This window comes from Muscardinus avellanarius (genome assembly GCF_963383645.1).
Source record: "Muscardinus avellanarius genome assembly, chromosome: 10".
Taxonomy (NCBI): domain Eukaryota; kingdom Metazoa; phylum Chordata; class Mammalia; order Rodentia; family Gliridae; genus Muscardinus; species Muscardinus avellanarius.
Window position 1 is genome coordinate 101,124,354 of NC_137796.1, and position 26,152 is coordinate 101,150,505.

At 43.7% G+C, this 26,152-nt stretch overlaps 1 protein-coding gene across 3 annotated transcripts in view; it reads left to right on the plus strand.

The window, feature by feature from the left end:
- PARN (poly(A)-specific ribonuclease) overlaps positions 1 to 26,152 on the plus strand; it is a gene marked incomplete at both ends in the record, with an annotated part of 167,266 nt that overhangs the window by 134,335 nt on the left and 6,779 nt on the right. For all 3 annotated transcript variants that reach the window (XM_080704716.1, XM_080704717.1, XM_080704718.1), the window contains one exon: positions 1,671 to 1,839. In XM_080704716.1, the coding sequence (XP_080560842.1) occupies positions 1,671 to 1,839 (169 nt within the window). The remainder of the gene's footprint in view (positions 1 to 1,670; positions 1,840 to 26,152) is intronic.

The window sequence follows — 26,152 nt, forward strand, 5'->3', positions numbered from 1 at the left end:
TAGCCTGGAAGTAGAAAGTCCCTGGGTTCCACACCCCCCCCCCCAGTACCACACACACACAGAAATACCTCATTTTATGCCTGGTACTGGGAATTAAACCCAGGAGTATTTTTTTTTTTTTTTTTTTTTTTTTTTTTTTTTTTTTGGTGGTACTGGGGATGGAACTCTTCTACCTCCGGGCTACACTCCCAGACCTATTTTATATTTTTTATTTGGAAACAGAGTCTCTTAAGCCAGTGAGGCTGGCTTCAAACCTGCACAGTCTTCCCAGTCTCCGCCTCCCAAGCACAGGGATTACAAGCATGCGCTACCACACACAGCTAAACCCAGGGGTATTCTAACCCTGAGCTACACCCTAAAACACCCTCAGCCCATGTGTGTGTGTGTGTGTGTGTGTGTGTGTGAGAGAGAGAGAGAGAGAGAGAGAGAGAGAGAGAGAGAGAGAGAGAGAAACTGACAGACAGACAGACACTAGGGATGGAGCCCAGGGACCTTGTACCTCTGAGCTATACCTCCAGCCCTATTTTTATTATTTATTTTGAAACAGTCTTACTAAATTGCCAAGGGCCTCACTAAGTAGCTGAGGCTGGCTGTAAACCTGTGATCCTCCTGTCTCAGCCTCCCAAGTACTGAGATTACAAGCGTGTACCACCACACCTGGCCTTATTTTCTTAATTCTGAAAATGAACATTTTTCAAGCAGTGGTGTTGGCTGTAAATGTTGAGGGAAGCGTACTGGAGATTAAACCTGGGGCATTTTACCTCAGAGCTATACTCCCAGCCGTTTTCTATTTTTTTCTTTTATTTTGAAACAGAGTCTTTCTAGGTTGCTAGGAGTCTCACCACATTGCTGAGGCTGTCCTTGAACCTACTATCCTTCTCTCTCAGCCTCCCAAGTACTGGGATAACAGGTAAATGCCACCATGCCAGATTCAGATATTTTTAAAGTTTACAATTTTTTGTAATTTACAAAGCCCTTCATACTGTGAAGGAGATAAGAATCAATGAGTCTCCCTTTCCTCCAAATGAGTAAACTGGGACCAGGAGGGTATAAGACTCACCTAAGGCAGGCTGCCTGCCTGCCTGTGTTTGTTTCTTTCTTTCTTACCTTCCTTCTCTTTTTTCTTTTCCTGAATAAGTAGGAGCAACTTTATTTTAACTCAGTATGCTAAAATGCAGAACAATATTTTTAGCAACAACATACCAGTAGTATGTATTTTACCATTAACATCAGCTGATTAAAAGTGAGGCTTCAGAAGTCCAATAAGTTTTTATCCACTTGAATCTCAAAAGTCAGCTTCCCTCAAAACTAATATTTAAGTAATTTTAGCAGAACTTTATTTTCAAAAATAGGATTCAAGTTATATCTCTGTTTTTAGAAAATGAATGCAAAATTGGTTTAGAGCATACAGTGATAAACTGTAATAACAAAAAGATTTAGATATAAAAATAGGTACACTTCTAAGAATTTGCGTGTAGTCCTTGTGCAGGAGCCGTGTTAATCTGCTCATTGTGTCTCTGTGCTGCTGAAGCGGGCACAGGCCACCTCTCCTGTAAGTAGGTGATCAGGCCAGAACTCCAGCCTGGGCCCAGGGCTCCTCTGGTTACCGCAGGCACCTCTCCCAAAGGGACAGCCTCAGCTTCTATAAGGATTTCCTTCTCTTCTTTTAGCTGTCAATACCAGCAAATATGCAGAAAGCTATCAGATCCAGACCTATGCTGAGTACGTGGAGAAAAAGCAGGAGGAGAAGCAGGTCAAGAGAAAGTGGACAGAAGACAGCTGGCAGGAGGTGGAGAGGAAGCGGCCGAGCACGCAGAGCCGCCATCACGGCACCAACAGGTAAGAGCGCTGGCTGCCCATCACGAGGGCCGAAGCATTCCAGCTCAGCTTGTGAGTGTCAGAAGTGACTGATATTTTAATTCGCTGGATTTGGGAGAATGCCTTGTAGACCACAGCTTTCAGTTAACCCTCACAAAACCCCCTTGACGTAGGCAGTGTATGTCTTCCTCCCGTTTTAGGCGTGAGGAAATGGAGGCCTGTGACTTACCCACCAATAAAGCAAGCGGTCAGGACTAGAGCTCAGCTCCGTACCCAGTCTCCTCCTCTCCCCAGGGTGCCCTGCTTTGCCAGGGGCCTGCTGTAGAAAGTCACTCACGGCCCCGCCTTCGGAAGAGGCAGGCAGCGTTGGGTATCTTGTGGAACTCTGAAATACAGCTGTAGAGAACAGGAAGGATATGTGTCTGTATTCATCATATCTTATGATGAGTATAGCCATATACTCACTACATATTGTGTAATGTATAATTATATGTTATTTATTATGTAATATCTTTATAAAAATTATAAGGTTTAGAAAACTGGGACATACCTGTAATCCCAGGATTTGGGAGCTGAGACAGGAGGAAAGCAGGTTTGAAACCGGCTGCAGCATATTTACTGAGACCATCCGTAACCTTGCAAAACCTTGCTTCACGATAAAAGGGGCTGGGTGTGCCTCAGAGGTAGGCTTTTTAATGCCCCTGAGTTCAGTCCCCAGTGCCCCCAAAAAAAGGTAACAGAAACGAGTGAGCCATAATCCCAACACCTGGAAGCAATCACAGTTCATATTTTGCCCTCTATACTTTTAAATTTGTTTAGGAATTGAGAAAAATGGAAGTTTAAGTAAGATACAACAAAATATACAGATGTTAAATGTCCAGAGCTTTAATAGTTGTGTACACCTATGTTCTCACCACCAAAACAAGCCAGGGAACATTTCCATCTCCCCAGAAGTTTGCTTGTGTCCCTTTTCACAACTCCAAACTGGTACTACCCTAACCAACCAAACATTTTTTTTAATTCCTGCCACTATAAATTAATTTTGCTTGTCCTTGAATTACAAAAAAGGGCAGCTAGGTGTGGCGGCACATGTTTGTAATCCCAGTCCTTAAGAGACTGAGACAAGAGAATCACAGGTTTGTGACCAGACTCAGCTGCTTAGTGAGGCCCTCTGCAACTTAGTAAGACCCTGTTTCAAAATAAAGAATAAAAAATGGGCTGGGGCAGAGCTCAGAGGTAGAATGCCTCTGGGTTCAATTCCCAGTACCACCAAAAAAAAAAAAAATCTGTGCTATTGCACCTGGCTTTGTTTTCTTGTTTTTTAATTTCATCCATGCTCTTGTGTTTATTGATTTTTTTATTGTTGAATAGTATTCTGTTGTATGAGTAACATTTATTTACTGGCTTTCTGGATGGTTTCTAATTTGAAGCTCTTATAAATCAGGCTGCTGGGAACACTTCTGTGATTTTTTTTTTTTTTTTTTTTTTTGCCAGCATGTTTTTGTTTCTCTCGAGTAAATACCTGTAATCATAATGGTCGACTTTTACAATGTCTGATATTTAGGTGTTTATTAACCTTTCCAAAAACAAACAACAACAACAAAACAGTTCTCCTGAGTGGATTCTCGTGTTATACTGCAACAGTATTGTATGAGTTCCGGTTACTCCACAAGCTTGCTCACATCTGGTGCTATCAGTCTTTTAATCTAGCCATTCTAGAGGATATAAGATGGTATTGCATTATGGTGTTTCTCTCTCTCTCTCTCTCTCTCTCTCTCTCTCTCTCTCTCTCTCTCTTTGCGTTACTAGGGATGGAACCCAGAGGTATTCTATTTCCAAGCTACACCCCACAGCCCTATTTTTTATTCTTTATTTTGAAACAGGGTCTCACTGAGTTGCAAAGGGCCTCACTAAGTAGTAGCTGAGGCTGGCTGCGAACTGTAGTCCTTCTGTCTCAGCCTCCCAAATGCTGGGATTACAAGTGTGCCACCACGCCTGGCTTGCATTATGTTTTATAATTTGCATTTCTCTCATGACTAATGATGTGAATCGCTTTCCCCATGGTTGCATTCCCAACACTGTGGGAATCCAGTGGGCCCTGTGCATACTAGACAAGTGCTCGACCACTGAGCCACAGTCCCAGCTCTAGGCCATCTTTTTGTGTGCTTGTTGGCTATTCATATATCTTATCTTCGTTTAAAGTAGCTGTTAAATTTCTTGTCCCTTTCTGATATGAGTTGGTTGTCTTCGTGATGTCTTTTTTTTTTTTTTTTTTTTGCGGTATTAGGGATGGAACCCAAGGGCATTCTACCTCCAACCTACATTCCCAGACTTATTTTTTATTTTTTATTTTGACACAGGATCTCACTAAGTTGCAGAAGGCCTCACTAAGTAGCTGAGACTGGTCACGAACCACAACCCTCCTGTCTCAGCCTCCCAAGTACTGGGATTACAAGCATGCGCCACCATGCCAAGCTAATAATGTCTTTTAATGAGCTGTTTTTTGTTTTGTTTTGTTTTTTGTTTTTTTTTGTGTGTGTTGTTTTTTGGTGGTACTGGGGTTTCTGGAAGCCCTTCTACCTCCGGGCTACACTCCCAGACCTATTTTTACTTTTTTTTTTTTTTAATTTGGAAACAGGGTCTCCTAAGCCAGCGCGCGCGGCTGGCTTCGAACCTGTGCGATCCTCCTGTCTCCACCAATCCTCCTGTCTCCGCCTCCCAAGCGCGGGATTACAAGCATGTGCCACCACGCCCAGCTGGAAGGTTTACTGTCTTGGCTTTTACATTTGGGCTGTGACCCACTCAAATTAATTGTGTATATGCAGTGGAATGGGGCTAGGATTTCTTCATATGGCTGTCTGGTTATTCCAGCAACATTTGTGAAAAAGACTTCATTTTGGATTATCTAACCACCTTCATCAGAGACAAAGTGACGATGTCACTTTGCATAGGTCTATTTCTGGAGCCTTCTGTCCATTCATTTTTGTGTCTGATGTAAATGCTACATTATCTTATTAATGTGACTTAGAGTCGTGTTGCCCCCAGCTGGCTGGCCCTTCTAACTTTTCCCTTTTCAGATTGCTTTGGCCTTTCTGAATCTTGTGTATTCCATGTAGTGTAGAAGAGTCTGGTCTATCTGTGTTTCATAAGCTTGCTTTTCTATAGAGATCTGATACATCTTATGTGATTTTCCTTCCTGAGCATTTTATATTTTCGATATGACTGTAGATGGAGTTGTTTCTTAAACTTTATTTTCAAATTGTTGCCAGCTTCTGTATAAATACTAATTCATTATTGTATGTTCCTCTTCTCATACTTTTAAAAGCTATCCCGTGTGGTTTTCTCGCTGCACAATTACATCTGGAGTCTTTCTGATATAGTCCCAATATTTCTTTAAAATAACTTCTTTGACTTCTGGTATAAGAAGATATTCCTGGCTCCTCCTGCACATATTCTACCTTCTCTTTGGACCAAATAATTTCTCCAAGAAGGGCTATTCCTATTCATAGGAAATTATATTTAGAAACCATAACGTGAGTTCTGGCTGTGTTTATGAATATTGTATTTGTTGGGTTTTGTTTTGTTTTGTTTGTGCTGAGGATTGAGCCCAGAGACCTTTTAACTCTGCGATACAGCCTTAGCCTTGTTTTTTATTTTGAAACAGGGTCTCACGAAGTTGCGGAGGGCCTCAGTTAGATGCTGAGGCTAGCTGTGGACCTAGGATCCTCCTGCCTCCGCCTCCCAGGCACAGGGATTACAAGTGTGTGCCACCACGCCCAGATGGTTGGTTGGTTGATTATTGTTGTTGTTGTTGTTTTATATAGCCCTTTTGATTGAAAGAAAGTTAGCAAGGATGTCTGTCTTCCTTTTTCTTTCTAAAATAAATTTATATTAATATTTTTAATTTTAATTAGACCCAGAACTTTAACTTAATTTATTTTTTCTTTTTTAAAAATTTTTTATTGGTGCATTATATTCATACATTATATTGGGGTACAAAACTTGTGTGTACATACATGTACACATCACTGATTTAACCCCTACCCAATTCCCACCCCATTCCCTCCCCGTCCCTCCTTCCTTTGCTTGGCTTAGTGGTTGACTTCAATATGTTTAAGTACATTGTGTGTTTTAGAGATTTAAAATTTTTTTTACTTGTGCTGAAAATTTTTACTTTTAATCAGATTAAGGAAATAATTTGCTTTATCCTACAATGTATCCTCAACAGTTTCTGGTAACTATATCAATATTATTACCAGTAATACAATTCTTGAGAATTTTGCAGTTACTTTTGTGCTCAAAGTAAATCTCACTAGGGATGAACGGTCAAATCACTATATTTAGGGGTTGAGAGTAGCTCAGTGGCAGAAGCTCGCCTAGCATGCATGAGGCCCTGGGTTCCATTCCCAGCACTGCTAAATAAATAAGTAAAAATAAAACTTGTATTTTAAAGTCACTTGAAATAATTCTTCTCTGTGTAATTAAACTACAAATTCAATAAACATTTAGGTTTGCTGTATTTTCACTTTCAGGGATTGTTTTCCTAGAATTTAAATTTGCTTTATAATTATATAAAACCACGAGGTGGTTCCAGGGCAAACATGCCAAGCCAGGCGTGTTTCGGAAAGCCTGCTGTCCCCTGTGGTGACCAGTTCTGTTTGTTTTCTGCTCACCCTTCCGTTTTACAAGCATGTACATGACCATGCACTTTTTCTTTTTGGAGGGGGAGGGGGGCCTGGGGATGGAACCCAGGGACATTTGATCTCTGAGCCCTATTTTTTATGGTGGTATTGGGGTTCCTGGAAACCCTTCTACCTCTGGGCTACACTCTCAGACCTATTTTATATTTTTATTTAGAAACAGGGTCTCTTAAGCCAGCGAGGCTGGCTTTGAACCTGCGCGATCCTCCTTGCCTCTGCCTCCCAAGCGCGGGGATGACAAGCGTGCGCCACCAAGCCCGGCTCTGTTTTTTATTCCTTATATTGAAACAGGGTCTCACTAAGTTACGGAGTGCCTCACTAAGCAGCTGAGGCTGTCTGTGAACCGCGATCCTCCGGTCTCAGCCTCCCGAATGCTGGGATGACAAGCATGCCCCCACGCCCGGCTCCCATGCATGTTTTGTTAGATGAATGGTAATGCGCACATACCGTTTTCTGCTGTTTTCTTTTCTTTTAACCATATACCTTGAAAGTCTCGGATTCTTTATATTAAAATGTGACTCTCGCCAAGCATCGTGGCATACTCCTGTAATTCCAGAACTTGGGAGACTGAGACAGGAGAAGTGCAGGTTGGAGGCTAGCCTCAGCAACTTAGCAAAACCCTGTTTCAAGCCGGGTGTGGTGGCGCACACTTGTGATCCCCGTGCTTGGGAGGCTGAGACAGGAGGATCTCACAGGTTCAAAGCCAGCCTCAGCTACCGAGTGAAGCTCTCAGCAACTTGGTGAGACCCTGTTTCCAAATAAAACACAAAATAGGTCTGGGAGTATAGGCCAAAGGTAGAAAGCCCCTGGGTTCCACCCCCAGTACCACCAAAAAAAAAAAAAAAAAAACCTGTTTCAAAATAAAAATAAATAAATAAAACCTGTAATCCCAATACTTGGGAGGCTGAGACAGAAGAATTACAAGTTTAAGGCCAGCCTAGGTAACTTAGCAAGACCTTGTTTCAAAATAAAAATAAAAAGGTAGAACTCCTCTGGGTTCCATCCCTGGTCCCACAGAAAAAAAGAGTAATTCTCTACACCACAAGCATAGTAAAACATGTTCCCTGCTACATCTGGCTGTTTACATAATTGACCCTGTAGCAAAACTCACAAGTATTGTACAAGTCAGATCATTTGTGAAGAATGAATTCATGAGCAGTGCTCTTGCCCGACCTCTTCTGTCCCTCAGTACACAGCCCTCTGACACGGGGGTGTGCTCTGGAAGGCCTGTCGGCCAACACGACCAACAAGAATGCTCGTGTGTGTTAAGCAGGCTCCTCTTGCCAGGCCCTGTGCTAGGTGCCTTCATCGTCTCAGGGAACCTGTGTACCAACTCACTGAAACTCATGGCCATGTTGTATGTCTGGTTTATATGAGGAAGTTGAGACCCGTGAAGCCGAGTCCTTTAGCTAGGTAAACAGGTCTCTAACGTAGAGGCGTGGGGTCCACAGTGCAGCGTCTGCCGTTACCTCTCAAGCATTGTGGCATGTGTACGCCTGACTGCAGGTGTGGGACACAGCTTCTTTTAATAAATTGTGTTCTCTCTTATAAAAAGCAAGCACAAAACTGTAGTAAAGAGGCCCTTAAAAAAAAAAAAAACCCTCAAAATTTCAACCGTACTGCTTTGGGGAGAGAATTTAGATGTCCACTGCCACAGATCACCAGTGTATAGTTGTTTGGTTTTTAAAACTAAAAAAGAGACAGAAATGAGCCTGGGGTGTTTGTACAAACTACTATTAAAAATACTGAAATGTCATCCTGGAGTGTGCTCCGCACGGGTTGTCCTCTTACAGGAATCCAGCCCATCATGGATGCACAGGTGGGCTGATTGGCAGGGAGAAGGCGTGGCGTGAAAGGAAGGGGATGTTCCTTCCTGGGAGGGAAGCAGAGGAGGCTGGCAGGGAGGGCAGCAGAGGCCTCCTGAGAAGCCATCATGGGAAGAGGAGCCTCAGGAGGGGTTGGGAGCATCCTTGGCCTCTCCAGCTGAGGACAGGAAGGCTGCTCCAGCGAGGACCAGGTGCTGCCAATCAGTCAATCAGTGTCCTCTCCCTCCTCTCATTCGGAACATCTGGTGACCTTCTAAAGGGCTGTGCTAATTTCAGACTGGAGGAGTGGCCGAGACATTTCACACCTGTTCTAAAGAATTGTTTCTAATAAGCAAAAGAGAATGACCAAGGCCCTCTACTTATCCTCCCTCGTATTCAACTACTTTCCATTTCACCAGCTGACCAGTTGAAAGAAAAGATCAGTCTGCTCCAAACAGAGTATTCTTAAAAAGCCATATAAGTATCCAGGATAAACTAGAGCCTGGTGAATGTGAAATGTAGGATTTTAAAGCATGCAGTGACTAAGTCCAGGGAGTAACCAGGAATTTGGCTTTGCCATAGGATGTCCCTAAGACCGGCCTCGTCTTCTACTGAGATACGGTACGACTCCAGCAAGTAGCCTTTCTGCCCCATCTGCCTGGTTGGGTGTTGAGGAAAGGTGAACTGACACTGCTTGTTGGCTTTCTTTGGCTTCTCCTGAATCGTAGATCAAGACACCATTGTTTCCTTTCAGAGGGGATATTGGACAGGATTCCTGAGAGCACCCTAACATACAGGAGACGCAGACAATTTGGAATATATATATATATATATATATCCTATCCTGGAGCGGAATATTACATAACCTAAGAAAGAAAGAAGTTCTTACTTACTGGACAACAGCCTTGAGGACATCGTGCCAGTGAAATGAGTCAGTTAAAAAGACAAGGCCCATGTGGCCTCACTGGTATGAGGCACATATAGCAAGTCAGACTGTTAGAGCAGAACGGTTGTTGGCTTGAGCTGGGAGAAGGGTGAATGAGAAGTTGTTTAATGTGCTGTAGTTTTGCAAAAAGAGAGTTTCTGAGACTGATTACACGGTAGCGTGAAGTATACACTTTACAAGGGTTAATGGCAACCGGGCGTGGTAGCGCACACTTGGAATCCCAGCATTCGAGAGTCTGAGACAGGAGGATCTCGGTTCAAGGACAGCCTCAGCTACTTAGGCCCTTTGCAACTCAGTGCAACCCTGTTTCAAAATAAAGAATAAAAAATAGGGCTGGGGGTGTAGCTTGGAGACAGAATGCCCCTGGGCTCGTTCCATCCTCAGTTTTGCAAAAAGAAAAAAAAGGGTTAACAGCTGTGGTGTGGCTCAGTGGGATAGCACTTACCTAGCATGGGCCAAACTCATCACCACACATGTGTACACAAAAAAGGGCTATGACAAAACACTTTAAGTTATGTATATTTGCCCACAGTAAAATAGAGATGATTCGGGCAACTCAGAATACAATTTTTTTTAACAGTAGAATTTCACTCGAAGCCTTTTTCATGGTGATGAGAAAGAATGTTGATGGGAGACCTGGAACAGAATTTAGAACAGAAAATCATGAATTAATATCCAGAAAAATAGGCGGTGGAGTCATAATTTTTAGTTACTGCCTATTTATTTCATTTTTCATCTATTTAAAAATGTGTATAAGCCAGACATTGTACACACTTGTAATCCTAGTACTTGGGAACCTGAGACAGGAGGATCGTAGATTCAAGGCCAGCCTCAGCTCCTTAGTAAATTACTCCACAACTTAGTGAGACCTTGTTTAAAAATAAAGAAAAAGCCGGGTGTGGTGGCGCATGCCTGTACCCGGCATTTGGGAGGCAGAGACCGGAGGAGCTCGCTCTGCGGACAGCCTCAGCTACTTTGTGAGGCCCTTCACAACTCAGTGAGACCCTGTTTCAAAAATAAAAAGACTAAAAACTAGGGCTGAGGGTGTAGCTCAGAGGTACAATGCCCCTGGGTTCCTTCCTCAATACTGCAGAAGGAAGGTAGGAAGGAAGGACAGACGGATGGACGGATAGACGGACTGGGGGAATGTAGCTCGGCGGTAGAATGCCATTGAGTTCTAATACTGAAAAAAATAAAGTGTGTGTGTGTGTGTGTGTGTGTGTGTGTGTGCTGTTACTCAGCTGCACCCTCAGCCCTCAAAGCGCCTTTACGTCCGGCCTGTATCTTCTCGCTTGTGGAGTGGCTGTAGCACATCTGACAATCAGCTGAATTAATTTTTAGATGAAGGTCTCTTTTAATCCAGCTAGTATATAAAGTGTCAGCTCTACAGATATTGACAAAGTACACCTGTGAAAGCACAATTTACGTTATTAAAAATTATATTTTAGGGTCTATTTACATACTTTTTTTTCAGTTCTAGAGTTGGAACCCAGGGCCTTGTGCATTCTGGGCAAGCACTTTACCCCTGAGATATATACCCCTTGTCCTGACATTTTTAATAGTTTGATCTCTTAAGTTTTCTTTGTTGATTTTTTAAAAAATCTGTAGCTATTGCATTAAAATTTAGAGTTTAGCAGTGATTCGGCTTTTTTTATATTTGCAAACATTGGGATGTCACTATCCCCAGCACAAGTCCATCCCCGGTACCAAGGGAGGGAGGGAGAGGGGGGCTTGGAGGACCTTGAGTCTGGCTCCGGCCAGCTCCCCCCTCGCACTTCAGCGCAGCACGTCCTCTTGGGTTCTGCTTAAATAGCATGAAGCTAAGTTCCACATCTTCCACTTGATGGCTTTTGATGTGTTGAAGCGTATTCTCGCTTCATAGTAGCAGTAACACTGGAAATTAATGTTTTCTTTTCATAGTTTCATGTTATTTACTTGACTAACCATGATCAGAAGCCATTTTCGTTTGTTTCTAATGATACGTTGCATTGCTCGGTGCTCCTCTGCATGCAGCAGTATCATTTTTGGGTAATGGTCTAATGGCGCTAGCAATTGACACAAATTGCCCTCAGCATACTCAGAGGGCCAGGAAATGAAATACTATTTTCTAATGTCTGATGGCTGAATACAAAACAAATTTCCGGTGTTAGTTGCTTAAACTACATGTATTTGGGCTTATTTCTGTACTATTTTGTAATAGTGCTGCTAAATGAAGTATGAAATGTCCAGATCCTGTATTTTAACTGCAGACGTAAGAGACCCTTGGCCTTCTCTTGGCAGTTCTGCTTGGATACTTCATGTTTACTGAAACCGTGCTAGTGGGTTTTGATCCGCGGGGAGTCCGGTGTGTGTGTCTATTGGGGGCTTTTGAGCCACAGGGAGTGCGGTGTGTGTCTCTTGGGAGCGGGCGGCTGCTGTGGCCCAGCACCACGTTTGCCACTGCGCCAGTGGGCTCCGTGCCAGGTGCCCGAGGCGCTGCCCCGCCCATTGGAGACCGAGGCCGCCTTCTCACTGCCTTCGGCTGCGCTGCTGGATGCGCAGGAGCCGCACGTTTGCCAGGTGCGGTATTCTAGAGCCTCCAGTGTGTGTCCTCTTTCCCCAGATGCAAAAGAACTAAAATCTGTGTGGGTAAGCGATGCCAAGCGATGTGAACTGTCCTGTGTGTTTGAAGCTCTCAGAATAAAATGTTGGGGGAAAGTAGAAGGGTATCTTCTAGAAACCTGTGCACACTTTTGTTTCTGTAGAAGACAGACTCAGATTCAGCCCTCATCCTCAAATTCCACTCACGCACATTCCCGAGCACTGCTCCCTCCGCAGACCCTGCTCCCTCACCATCCCGCAGCCCTGGGAGGTCTTTGCCCTGGGAGCTCGTGCTCATTCAGATGCACATTCCAGCGCTCACCCGTGTGACGTGACTTGTGGCCCTGGGAGAGCAGTGCGTACATGAGTGGAGAGGAGGTGGTGGCTCTTGGAGTGTGTCTTCCCACCCTTCTTACGGAAGGCCTCGCGGGCTGCTTTTTTTTTTTTTTTTAATGCTGCAAAGTCATGCTAAGAATGCTTTCAGTTGCTTTGCTAAAGGTAAGATGGAGGAATGGCATTCTTTTTATAATGACACCAGCACCTGCCTTGTTTTATAGCCTTAACTATTGCTGAGCCTGAGAGAGCCACCTGAAGATGGAGTGAACCATCTGTGGAAACCGGCGTGTCTCCGGGCTGAAGCGCATTCGTGCATGCCTGGTCACACTCTAAAGGAAAGCAATTCCGTGTGACACCTCAGCAGTCGATATCTGGATCCTTTGCTCTCTCCCTCCCTTCTCCCCCTCCCTTCCTTTCTCCTTTCTTTTTTGTGGTACTGAGGATTGGACCCAGGGCTCTCTACCTCTGAGCTCCACTCCCAGCCCTGTCTTGTTTTACTTTAAAACAGGGAGGGCCTCATCAGGTTGCTGAGAGCCCCTCAGGTCAGGGTTGCTGGAGCTGACCGCGAACCTGCAGCCCCGACCTCAGCCCCCGAGCCTCGGACGCTGGGCTCTTGGCTGTAGATTTCTTAGTATCACATCAGATGTCGCCTGTTGGGTGTTGAAAACTGGGGGAATTCTTGCAGGTGGCCGTGAGGTACATTCGTTCATGATTCTAAATTCTTGGAAGGGGTTGGTTTCTGGTTTGCTGGAGTTACAGATCTAACCCCAGAAGAGTCTCCACAGACCAACCCAAGGTGCGAGAAGCATATCGTTTCCTGGCGTCACGTCTTCTTTTGGTGGGCAGTCCTCTGTTCTGAGGGAGACGGTGACACTCGCCATGTTTTGGCAGCTGGTCTGGCAGCGCCTTGTTCTCCTGGCCAAATGGCAAAGCCGTCACGTCCTTAGGATTCTTCAACTCAAATAGGCAGTGCTCTCTCGTTTGGAATTTGCCCAAATCTCTAACAGGCATGTCCCTGAGAAGGCTAAGCTGGTGGGTCGTGGCACCATTAGAATTTAGAGCGGAATGCTCCACGTCGTGGATAGTCTTTATCTTCTTCCGTCCCTAGTTTCCCTCCATGCCTCTGATCATTTGGCAGCGACGGGCATTAGGTAAACGTGAGGGCTTGAGCAGACAGGAGTTTTGGATCCTTCCAGAAACCTCCCTGCCTCCTGTGTCATGTTTGGGAAATAGTTAACTTCCAAGTTTGACCCTGTTCAGTTGACATTACAGAGAGCTTTTCTTTCCCTCTCAAGTTGGAGTTAATGGATTTACAAGAAAAGGAGACAGAATCAAAAATGGCGTTTGCAAAGAGATGGGTGTCTTTAAAACACACGGGCTTGCTGGCGTGATCCCAGCACTCGGGAGGCCGAAACAGGAGGATTGCAGGATGAAAGCCAGCCTCGCAACGTAGTGAGCTCTCGTCACCTCGGGCTGTGGCTTTGGAGGGACGCCACGGAGGTTAAGTGCTCCCTCGGCACTTTGTATCAGAGGCGCCCGCACCCCGCCTGGCACCCGCTGCTGTGCCGACGCCCTTGCGGGCTGAGGTGGTGCCAGCGGCTCCAGCGCACGTCCACTGCGCGCCACTATTTCCCCTGTCTCCGTGCTGCAGTCTCTGGAGGGAAGTCCTGCAGTGGGCCCCGCACCTCCGCGGTTCCACGCCTGCAGGTTCAGCCCACTGCAGGGCTGAAGTTCTCATTGGCACTGAACCGCACAAACTCCTTCTCGTCATTAGTCCCTAACAACGCCGTTTAACAGCTGTTTACATAACCTCTCCGTTGCATCGCGTATTGCGAGTCATCTAGAGAGGAGGTCAGGCGTGCAGTAGGTGTGCAGCCATATATGCAGATGTACAGGCTTTTCTCAGGGACTTGGAGCACCCTGCATCTTGATGCTGTCCTGGTTCCTGAAACCAGTCCTCCATGGATAGGAGGGAGTTCTGTCTCCTTAAGGAAGGAGTAGCTACTTAAGTGATTAGGATGGCTTAGAGAGATTTGTCTTTTCTTCCTCATTTGTTCCTTCACCTGTCCATTGTATGGGCGGTTTTGTTTTGTTTTGTTTTGTTTTGTTGGTACTGGGGGTGGAACCCAAGGACATTCTCAGCCTCCCAAGTACTGAGATTACGGGTGTGCAGCACCACACCCAGGTGCACCACGCCCAGTTTTTTTTTTTTTTTATTGGTGCACTGTATTCATACATCATATTGGAATACAAAGTTTTGTAGAAATACATGCACACATCGCCCAGTCAGCCCCCACCCGATCCCCACCCCATTCTCTCCCCATCCCTCCTTCCCATGCTTGGCTTAGTGGTTGACATCTAGTATTATAGCAATTTATCCAAAATTAAAAATGATAATCTCACATAACAGTTTCATTTGTCTGATACCAAGCTTTTGATGACTTAAAGATAACATTTCAATGTTTCTTTTTACTTTCTTACCAGAGAATATTTTTTTCTATTTTTTTATGTGAAACTATCATATATTTATATATTTATTTTTCAGAAAAAAACTCTATCCTAATATGGAATATGGACTCTAGATATCCAAAACGATCTTGAAAAAGAACAAAGCTAGAAGATATATATTTTCTGATTTCAAACCATATAAAGCTACAATAATTGAAACAGTGTAGTACTATTCTAAAGGCAGATATATAAACCATTGGAGTTAAATAAAAGCCTAGAGCTAAATTCTTCCCTATATTGTCAAGTTATTTTTGACAAGGTTTCCACGAACATTTGGTGGTAGAAATAATAATATTTTAACTAAATATTGTTGAAACATAATAATTACATGGAAAAGAATAAAGTTGGACCCATACCTAATCCCATATACAAATATTAACTCAAAATAGATAAAAGACCTAAATATAAATCTTAAGACTATAAACTTTGAGGAGAAAATCTGGGTCATAAAACCTCACAACACTGAAATTGGCAGTGATTTCTTGGATATGATTTCAATGGCATAGGCAACAGAAGAGTATACAAACTCCCTAAAAAATAAAAAATAATATTGTATATCCAAAGACAATGTAAACAGAGTTAACAGTTACTAATAGAATGGGATAAAATATTTCCAAATGCTATATCTGAAGGTATATTAATATTCCAACTAGAAATCCTAAAAATTAACAACAATAAAGGCAAACAATACCATTTAGAGATAGGTAAAAGACTAACATAAGTAATGAATCTCCACAGATAACCAATCTTAGTTGACTGTTGGATGGAAACTCTTGTTTCTCTGGTTCTGGTGTGTGTTACCTATTTCTTCTTTGTAGTTAATCTCTTTGAGTATTTTCTCTAATGCTGGTTTTGAAGACAAAAATTCCTTCAGTTTCTGTTTGTCATGGAAGCTTCTTATTTCTCCATCTAATTTGATAGAAAGTTTTGCTGGGTAGGAAATTTTTGGCTGGAAGTTGTTTTCTTTCAGAGTTTGGAATATGTTACTCCAAGCCCTTCAGGCTCTCATGACTTGGTTTGGGAAGTCTGGAGTGATTCTAATTGGCTTGCCTCTGAATGTCACTTGGCCCTTTGTTTTTGTTGCTTTTAAGATTCTCTGCTTTGCTTCCACATTGGTCATTTTGACAATTATGTGGCGTGGGGATCCTCTTCTCCGATCCTGTCTAAAGGGAGTTCTATAAGTTTCCTGGACCTGTGTATCAACCTCTTGCTCTATGTTTGGAAAATTTTCTGCTATTACTTCCTTGAAGAGATTGTTGATCCCTTTGGTTTCACTTTCTTTTCCCTCCTGTATTCCAATTATTCTTAGGTTAGCTCTCTTAAAATGGGCCCATATTTCTTCAATATCAGATTCCTGCTGTCGGATATTTTTTCCTAGATTAGAAACTATGGGTTCATTTTTGGAATGATCATCTTCTAAGAGCGAGATTCTGTTCTCCATGTGATCTAATCGGTTGTTTGTGCTTTGAATTGAGGCCTTTACTTCATTAATTGCATCCTTTATCTCTTTTTGGCTCTCTCTGAGTTCTTTTCGAAGCACCTCTATTATTTCTACAATTATTTTCCTGATTTGATATTCTAGAAATCTCTGATTTTCTGTTTTATCGGGTTCTGATGTTGTGGGGTTGTGGGCATTCATTGCTCCAGTCTTATTCCTCTTTCCCATGATTTCGGAAGTTTGTGCCTTCTCTGGTTCTTCCCTTGGGTCACTATGACTTCACTTAAGGTGTTCTGGATCTCGAGTCAGTAGTATCTCAGACCCCACTACTCCTTTACTGGGTTGTATCACAGAGTCTCCGACCCAGAGAGTCGATAGAGGCTGCTTTAGACTGTGGGGGGTGCCAGGTTACACGTTCTCCTATGGTGTGATATCTCTGCCACCGCCCCTCCCCCACTGGGTCAAGTCCCAGGGAGTACAGTACTGGGATTTCTCCTCTGTGGCCCGCAATTTGACTCACTGTTCTTGAGTACGCAGATGTAGCTGTACTGGATTCGGGTGAATTCTCTGCTGCTGCCTCCGGTGGCAATATGGCGCCGCTGCTACGCCCTCGGCCGTGAGGCTGGCGTATTTCTTCTTGGTTTTGATTTCCACTCTGAATCCCTGCAGCGTGTGCTGAGCTCAACCACTGGGAGCTTTAGATTTTACCTGTGGCGAGAAATCCCGCCTGGCAGTTCCACAGTGGCTCACCTCGGCTTGCTGTAGCCGTCCGGTGAATTGCCGCTGACGCCTGCAGTATGGCGCTGCTGCCGTGTCCTCGGGCGTGAGGCCGGTTATCTCCTCTGTGGCTCTGAGCTCTGTTCTCAGTCCGGTTATCTCCTCTGTGGCTCTGAGCTCTGTTCTCAGTCCGCTTTCTCTCTGGAGCCTTAGTGATTTTTTTGTTTCTCTGGTGATAGTGTTTTCTGGCTATGAAAGGCGCTGATTTTGTGGTAATGGAGATTGGTTGTTAGCGGGGCTCTTAAGCCCCGCTTTTCTCGGTCGCCATCTTCCCGGAAGTCCCCAGTTTTTTTTTTTTACAGAAAAATAAAACACTTTTTTTTAATGGTGTATCTTATAGATTGTAATATACTAAAGACATCATTTTTGGTTTCTTCCTCCCTCGTATCTGTTGGGTTTTTTTACCTTACAATAAGTTTATAATACTTGACAAAGTTTTAAAGGTCACATAAAAAGCATATTTTCTATAAATTGTTGAGATTACCCCTTTTTGGCTTCTAGACATTTTTTATGGTCCTGTACGATTCACAGCAAGGACTGGCTATAGTTTTTAGTTTTCCTCAGTTCCCTGCTCGGTGTCTGTTCTGTTGGAGACTTTCTTCTTATTCTCTCATAGTGGATTATAGTTTTCAGCATACACATTTTGCACCTGCTTTCTTAGAGTTGTCCTTTAGTATTTTATCTTTTGATGCTATTGCAAGTTGTACTTTTGGGGGTGGGGGTTACTGAGGATGGAACCCAGGGGCATTCGGCCTCCGAGCTACACTCCCAGCCCTATTTTTTATTCTTTATTTTGAAACAGGGTCTCACTGAGTTGCAAAGGGCCTCACTAAGTAGCTGAGGCTGGCCACAAACTATGATCCTCCTGTCTCAGCCTCCCAAATGCTGGGATTACAAGTGTGCGCCACCACGCCTGATGCAAGTTGTACATTTTTTAAAGTTCAATTTCCAGTCATTCATTGCTGACATAAAAAATACAATTGAGGTAGGGCACGGTGGCACACATCTGTAATCCCAGTACTTGAGAGGCTGAGACAGGAGGAACATAGGTTCAAGGACAGCCTCAGCAACCTAGTGAGACCCTGTTTCAAAACAAATAATATAAAAAATAAAATAGGGCTGAGGATGTAGCTCACAGGTATAGTTGATCTACGTTCAGTCCCCACTAACAAACCACACACACAAACACACACACACACACACACACACACACACACACACACACACACTTTTGTATTTTGACTGAGTATCTTTGGACCTTACTTAGTTTATTATTAGTTCTATTAAAATTTTTAGATTATTTGATTCTTTTGTCTAGATTGGACAGTTATATCTGTAATAAAAGCAGTTGTAATTCTCTGACCCGGGGGCTGTATGAATCCTACCTCTTGCTGTATCACACAGGCTAGGGCCTGGAGCACAGAGCTGAGTAGAAGTCATAAGAGCTGACTTGGCGCCTTACTCCTGATCCCGGGAAAGCTTTACACCTTCCCCCATCAAGCGCGGTGTCTTTTTGAGACTGGTTTTCTGGTTTGCACTTTGGGGACCTAGGCCTGACTGCTGGTGCTCGGGCTCAGACGGGCAGAAGGAAGTTGGAGGCCTCCCTTATCAGTGTATGGGGACCGCTGCCCCTGCCACTCCACCCTGGTCCTGAGTGTGGCCTCTGTGAGAGGATGCTCTCCCCAGGTAAACCACCTCGCACTTTCCAGGAACAGGGCAGCCCGAGTAGAGCCTCTGTCCTCCACAGTCCCAGCCCTCATCCCTGCTCCTGCCAGGAATCCAGGGCCTGTTGTCTGCAGAGACTTTGAAGGGCTCCGTCAGGTGACTCGGCTTTTACAGGACACAGGATTGCTGGTGCCCTCTATGCACAGTGAGTGTGTGGGTGAGCTGACACCAACCCCAGTGCTGCCTCGCCCATCCTCTCCACAATGGATAGGCCGCCTTCAGCTGGGATGCATCTTTTTTAAAAAATTTGAAACAGGGTCTCACTAAATTGAGAAGGGCCTCAGTTGCTGAGGCTGGCTGAGAACCGGCAGTCCTGCTATCTCAGCCACCCAAGTACTAGGATGACAAGCATGTGCCGCCAGGCCTGGCTCAATTGGCGGTATTTAAAATCCTGGGGGTTTGTTTTTGTTTTTTTCCTGCAGTGTTGGGGATGGAATTCAGGGCCTCTCCCAAGTGCTTGGCAAATGCACTCTCCCACTGAGCCTATCCCTAGCCCCCAACTTTTTCTAATGTTTGGCTTGTGGTATTGGGGGGGATATATTATTTTTTTTCTCCTATAGCCTTGATCATGTCACTGATTTGATTTCTAAATCCTTGAAGTCAAAAGTAAATTTTAGTGCAAAAGTAAATTTCATTCTCGCCTCTGAAAATTTCAGATGTTCTGAATTCAGTTCCAACTAACTGCATGTTGAAGAATGGTCTTAATTTAGGAACTAATGTTAAAGTAATACTTTTATGTATGTCATCAATTAATCTTTTCTATGTTGAATGAAGTTGGGTAACAATAAGGGCTTGTTTAAAATATTCAAAGCATGTTCTTATAATAAAAAGTATTTCTTTTTTGGGGGGTACTGGATATTGAACTAAGAGGCATTCTACCTCCTTGTAGAGTACCAGCCCATTTTTTATTTTGAAACAGGGTCACACTAAGTTGCTGAGGCTATCCTCAACCTGCATCCTTCTTACCTCAGCCTCCTAAATAGTGGTATTACAGGTGCGTGCCACCACGTCCAACTAAAATATGTTCTTTATTACTGTGTAGCTACCTTACAGACATATCTTATTTAATGTTAATGTTTCTTTTCAAACTGGAATTTTCTTTTGTGTGTGTGTGTGTGGTACTGGGGATTGAATCCAGGGTAGAATTACCTCAGCCCTATTTTTCATTCTTTATTTTGAAATAGGGTCTCACTAAGTTTCAGAGGGCCTCACCAAGTAGCTGAGGCTGGCCGTGAACCTGTGATCCTCCTGTCTCAGCTTCTCAAGTACTGGGATCACAGGTGTGCCCCACCACACCCAACCCAGAATTCTTTTTAGAAAAAACAAGCCTAGTTTATCATCAGTCTCTGAGGAATTGACTTCTGAATCAAGTCTAGACTATCCAACATCCCCCACCTTCCACCCAGATCATACCCCAAAGACATAAACAGAGCTGGGTATCCGATGCCCCTGGGTTCAATCCCCAGTGCCACAAACACAAACAAACAAAACCCACAGAAATAACCATGCTCCTGGAATTTGAATTCAGCTTGAGAGTTTGTGAATACAACATGAAAGCCTGTCTAGCCCCCACTTAGCACATTTTCCCGTTCATTTTGCTTTATGAGATCGTGTGCCACTCCTTAGCTACATCTAGTAGGGAGTGTATTTTTATCCAGTCTGGCTGGGAAATTAGTTGCCTTTATGACAGCATGTAAATCATTTTAATGTATATAATTCGGGACAAATTAAGCAGTGTGGTGTTTGTCACTTGCTTTGCTGCCCTCTGGGGAGAGTGGACGCCTAGTCCATGTGTTTCGTCAGCCCTCAAACTTGGCCGAGGACTGACTGCCCAGCTTCTCAGTACTAATGCTTTCTGTTACCAACTGTTTTTATCAGATGACAGTTATTTTCATGTTATTGACATATTTAATCACAATATATCTTACCTTACAGAATTGACACTGAAACTTTTAATATAACCCTATGTGATTATGAGAACTTATTATTCAAAAATATGTAATGAAAACCAGATGTGGCGGCTCGTGCCTATAATCTCAATACTTGGGAAGCTGAGACAGGAGGCAAGTTCAAGGCCAGTCCCAGCAACTTGGACCTTATCTCAAAATTAAAAAGGATTTAGGGGTGTAGCTCCATAGAGCCTACCCCCTAGTCCTGTTCCCAGGTTCAGACCTTAGCACTGAGGGCAGGAGAGAGGGACTGGTAATGAAGTGTTGTGAAAAATGCATAGTAATTTATGATCTGGAATTTCATTTCCTCATTCTTGAATCTGGAAGTCAATTACTATTGAGAATTTGGAGAAACTGAAAAATCCTGAGAAAGATGCTGGTAATCCAAGAAGCAAAGAATAGTTTTGTCAACAGATGGTGCCGAAGCAACCGGGTTAATGGTATACAAAGAATGAAAGTCTATTTTTACGTCATACCATGTACAAAATGAAAGTACTTGTAGGCCTCAGTGTAAGAATTAAAACTGTAGCGCTAATAGAGAAAAAGATAAAAGAAGTTAGTTTCTGGGATTAGGCAGTGATTTCTTAGATATGACAACAAGCATGAGTCAGAAGAGAAAGATGTTGATAAACTGGACTTAATTGCAACTCAGCACTCATTTCTGTAAAAGGTCCTCGGTCAGCACTTCTTATCTGTGGGTTCCACTTCTGAATTCACCTAACCTCTTGTAATCCCTGTACTCGGGAGGCAGAGACAGGAAGTTTGCAAGTTCGAAGCCAGCTGCAGCAACCTAGCGAGGCCCTCTGTAATTTAGTGAGACCCTGTTTCAAAATTAAAAAATAAAATAGGAGCCAGGCATGGTGGCGCATGCTTGTAATCCCCGCACTTGGGAGGCTGAGACAGGAGGATCACACAGGTTCGAAGCCAGCCTCAGCTACTTAGTGAGGCTCTCAGCAACTTAGACCCTACTTCCAAAGAAAGCATAAAACAGGTCTGGGAGTGTAGCCCGGAGGTAGAAAAGCCCCTGGATTCCACCGTCAATACCATAGATAGATTGATCGGTAGATAGATCAGTCTGCAGCTAAAGCTCAGAGGTAGAATACTGCTGAATTCTATCCCAATAGAAGGAAGGAAGGAAAGAAGGGAGGAAGGGAAACTAAACAGAAGCCATAGTCTACGAGAAAATTTTATTTGCAAAATGCATATCTAATAAATGAACTAAATCCAAAAATTTGAACTCTTACACTTAAATAATAAAAAAAATCCAATTTTTTTAAAAAAAGATAGAAGCCGGGCATGTTGGCGCACGCTTGTAATCTCCGTGCTTGGGAGGCTGAGACAGGAGGATCCCATGGGTTCGAAGCTAGCCTCAGCTACTTAGTGAGGCTCTCAGCAACTTAGTGAGACCCTGTTTCCAAATAAAATATTAAAAAGGGGCCAGGCGTGGTGGCACATGCTTGTAATCCCCACGCTTGGGAGGCAGAGACAGGAGGATCACTCAGGTTCGAAGCCAGCTGCAGGCGCTGGCTTAGGAGACCCTGTTTCCAAATAAAAATGTAAAAATAGGTCTGAGAGTGTAGCCCGGATGTAGAAGGGTTTCCAGGAACCCCAGTACCACCAAAATTTTATATATATATATATATATATATATATATATATATATATATATATATAAATAAATGTCTGGGAGTATAGCCCAGAGGTAGAAAGCCTCTGGGTTTCACCCCTAGTACCACCAAAAAAATAAAAAAAAGAGAGTGAGTGAGAACATAACTTCAACAGATCCTTCAAAGAAGTTATGCACATAGTTTGGCAGTTTCTTATAAAATACACACATTGTACATGTATTGTGTAGTGATCACCCAGAAATCCTACTTCTAGGTATTTATCGTAGAGAGATAAAAACCCATATTCACCAAAAACAACTTTTGCACAAATACTCACAGTAGCATTATTTTCACAAAACCTTGAGGTGACCCAGGTGTTCACCCACTGTGAGTGAGTAAAGGGCTTGTGATGCGGCCTGCGTGGCGCCGCTCAGCAGAAGGGCGAGCTGGCTCCCGCGCGGGCTGCCCCTCGCTGAGCCGCGTGGGGAGGCAGACACAGGAGGCCGAACACCGCGACTCCTGCACGCGCTCCTCGACACGGGAGAGGACCACAGGCAGGCCAGCGGTGCTGGGCGTGGACTGAGCGTCAGGCACGCGAGTCTTTTTAGGGGAAATCTTCATTATCATAGTGGTTACATGGTTCTCTGCACCTTCCAAAGGTAACCAGACTGTACATTTAAAATGAGCTTGTTTTAGTCCATGTACGTAAGACTAAAACTTCACAGGGGCAGCCTGATGTTTTTGTTGGTTTACAGAAAAAGGGATTTGTAAGGGCTTGTAAATATGACCTGTCCACAATCAAAAAACTTTTTTTCTACTAAAAGGAAGCAGTTAGTGGACATGAGCACCCTTGCAAAATGTGACTGGTCGCTGGCAATAACTTATAGCAAAAATACAAATCAGTGTTTCACCCTTTAATTTTTTTAATTTTTATTTTTTTTAGCAGTATTGTGGATTGACCCCAACCAGGGGCATTCTGCCTCTCAGCTACATCCCCAGCTCTATTTTTTATTCCTTATTTTGAAACAAGTAAGTAAGTTGCTGAGGCTGTCTGGGAATCTGTGATCCTCCTGTCTCAGCCTCCCAAGTATAGGACTACAAGCGTGCGCCACTGTACCTGGCTCACCATTTAATTTTGACATGCTAAGTTGTTTGTAACATTTTACTTTTAAAAATAAAAGTAGATTTGAATATTCACTTCGTAGTCATTGCAAACTAGCTCACTTTGTACATGATAATTCTGCATGTAAAATGAGCTCATACTGATGGAGGGTTTTGCCTGTTTCTCATTTTAACTTTTGGCATTAGAAATCAGTCTGTAGAAGAATTCCATATCAACATACATGTGTTGAGAGCATCTGTACACACACACACACACACACACACACACACACACACACACACAACTATACCTTCCAAATGTATAAAGAATCACAATTGTAATGACAATATTGTGTATATGTCTGTCTTTCAGTGTATAATAAAAACTTTGTAAAATCTACTAAAGTTTTCTGGTATACAGTCACAGCTTTTATTTATCTATTTATTTACTTATTAATTTTAGTCTTTTTATTTTTGAAACAGGGTTTCACTGAGTTGTGAAGGGCCTCACTAAGTAGCTGAGACTGTCCGCAAACCACGATCCTTTGGTCTCAGCCTCAGGAATGCTGGGATTACAAGCCACCACACCTGGCTTGTGGCTTTTATTTGTACTAGAGAATGGTAGTTGAGTCAATTTTGTTAGTATTAGTACTACACACATCATACAAAGTTAAGAAATGCACTAATGACACCGGTACCCAAGAACTTTCTCAGATGGGAGGCTCAGGAACCAATAGCCTTTCCTAGGAAGCAAAGCATATTTATTTAAGAGTAGAAACTTTGATTAGGAACTAAGAAATGTGTTGTAAATTAATTGAAAAAAATGTTTACATAAATGCTGAGTAAACTTCAAAGTCATAAAAAATCAGAACTTGGCAGAGGCTCCTGTAGCGTTGCCCCACTGCCTGGCAGGCGCGCAGGTGTGTGTGCAGGAGAACATCGCAGGGGCCCGGCCCTCCTCAGCCAAAAGGACCACAATGACTTGTGGTTATTAGGATAAGAACAATGTGCTCCAGCAAGTGCCTACAAAATCATCACTTGCAATTAATGCTAAAATTAATCCCACATCTACATTGTCCACTGATTTTTGTTTTGTCTTGGAGGTGGTGGGTGGGCCGGGAATTGCGCCTGAGGTCACACACATGCTAGACAAGTACTTCCCCGCGGAGCCACTTCCCCAGCCTCCACTTGATGTTGAGGGCGAATTCCGTCACAAGCACACTCCTGTGTAGACAGCATTGCCGTCGTGCCAGAAAGTTTTCAAAGCTGCTCCCCCACGCCCACCATTCTTCCAAAATGTTTTTCTCCATACATTAGCCCTTTCTGGAATTTCATATAAACAGGATTATGGAACGCCCCCTCTTTTCTGTGAAGGCTTCATTCGCGGAATGTTTTTGCGATTCATCTGTGTTGTTGGATATTACCAGTGGTTCTTTATTCTTTAATTGCTAGAATATATTTTCACTCCATGAATATGCCCCCGTTGGTTTACCCATTCTCTCGTTGATGGATACCTGCACTGTTTCCTGTTTCTGTTATAAATAAAAAGGATGCATGACTTGAAGGTCCCTCCGGAGAAATAATCAGAGCATTATGGGAAGTGTGGAAGGAAAGGGACGTTTGACAGAGTTGGGCATTCCTGAGGGAAGCTGTGTTTGAGGAGAGGGCCAGGGAGCTGGGTCTTCGCACAGCAGCGATGTCAAAGCAGGAAGTGCGGAATGCGGGAAGAATGCGTTGGGCTGATGCACTCTGATGGGCCGTGGACAGATGGAAAGAGCCTAGCGTGGAATCCATTTAGGTAAGCCGGATCCGTTCCTAGAGGACGAGGAGGCCCAGAAAGCAGATTGGGACCCAGTTGATAGAGAATCCTTGATGCTGTGCCAAGCAGTTTAAAGTTAGGTTTTTAGTGGAAAGCCAGAGAAGCTTTTGAGCAAGGAATGTCTTGATCAAATCTGTGCTTTGAAAGAACTTGGGCAGAAACCCTGAACTTTGGCCAAAAAGGGGGGAAAAAGGAATTTGAAAGGGAAGGAAGGCTGGAGAGAGGAGGAAGGGGATTCTGGCCAACTGGGACGCTGTTGTAAGAGCCCAGGGGCGAGGTGCGTGGACCCAGGGACAGTGGGTGAGGAAGGGCCTGGTGGGCGTTAAGGAGGTACCAAGGAGGCAGGACTGCTGAGGACTTGAGGATGCTCGCCACACTGGGGGGTTTTTGGTTAAGTGAGGGGGTGGGACACTGGAGGAGTAAGGGCCGGGCCTGGGTGACTGGAGAGATGGAATTTTATTAAAGGAGACTGCTTGTTAGTGCGGCAGGACACTTGCCTTGTTTGAATAGACAGATCGTGTATTTATCAGTCGTGGGTGAGTACCCTCACATCAGCGTGCTCTCTTCTTGCTTTCCCACCCTTGTCCTCCCTCCCTCCTTCCTTGTGCATTGATGTAGATACATAGACTTTCATTTTTTCCGCAGTGGTTTAGAACTTATTACTGACTGCCTTTTTATTATTTTGGTAAAATACTAAAAGCTAAAATTGTCCCAAATGTGGCCAGTGGGTGCCTTTTCAAGCTAGTTTTAAACACACACATGTACATATGTGTGTATGTGTGTGCAGTAAGTTGTTTATTCATCTGAGTTTGCTTCTTTTGGGGTGGGGGCACTGAGGATTGACCCCAAAAGCATTCTACCTCTTAGCTATACCTCCAGCCCTTTTTATTTATTTATTTATTTGAAACACTGTCTTGCTAGGTTGCTGAGAATCTCACTACAGAGGCTGAGGCTGTCCTTGAACCTGCGATCTTCCTGTCTCAGCCTCACAAGTACTGGGATTATAGGGGTGTATCACCACACCAGCCCCCATTGTTTGTTGT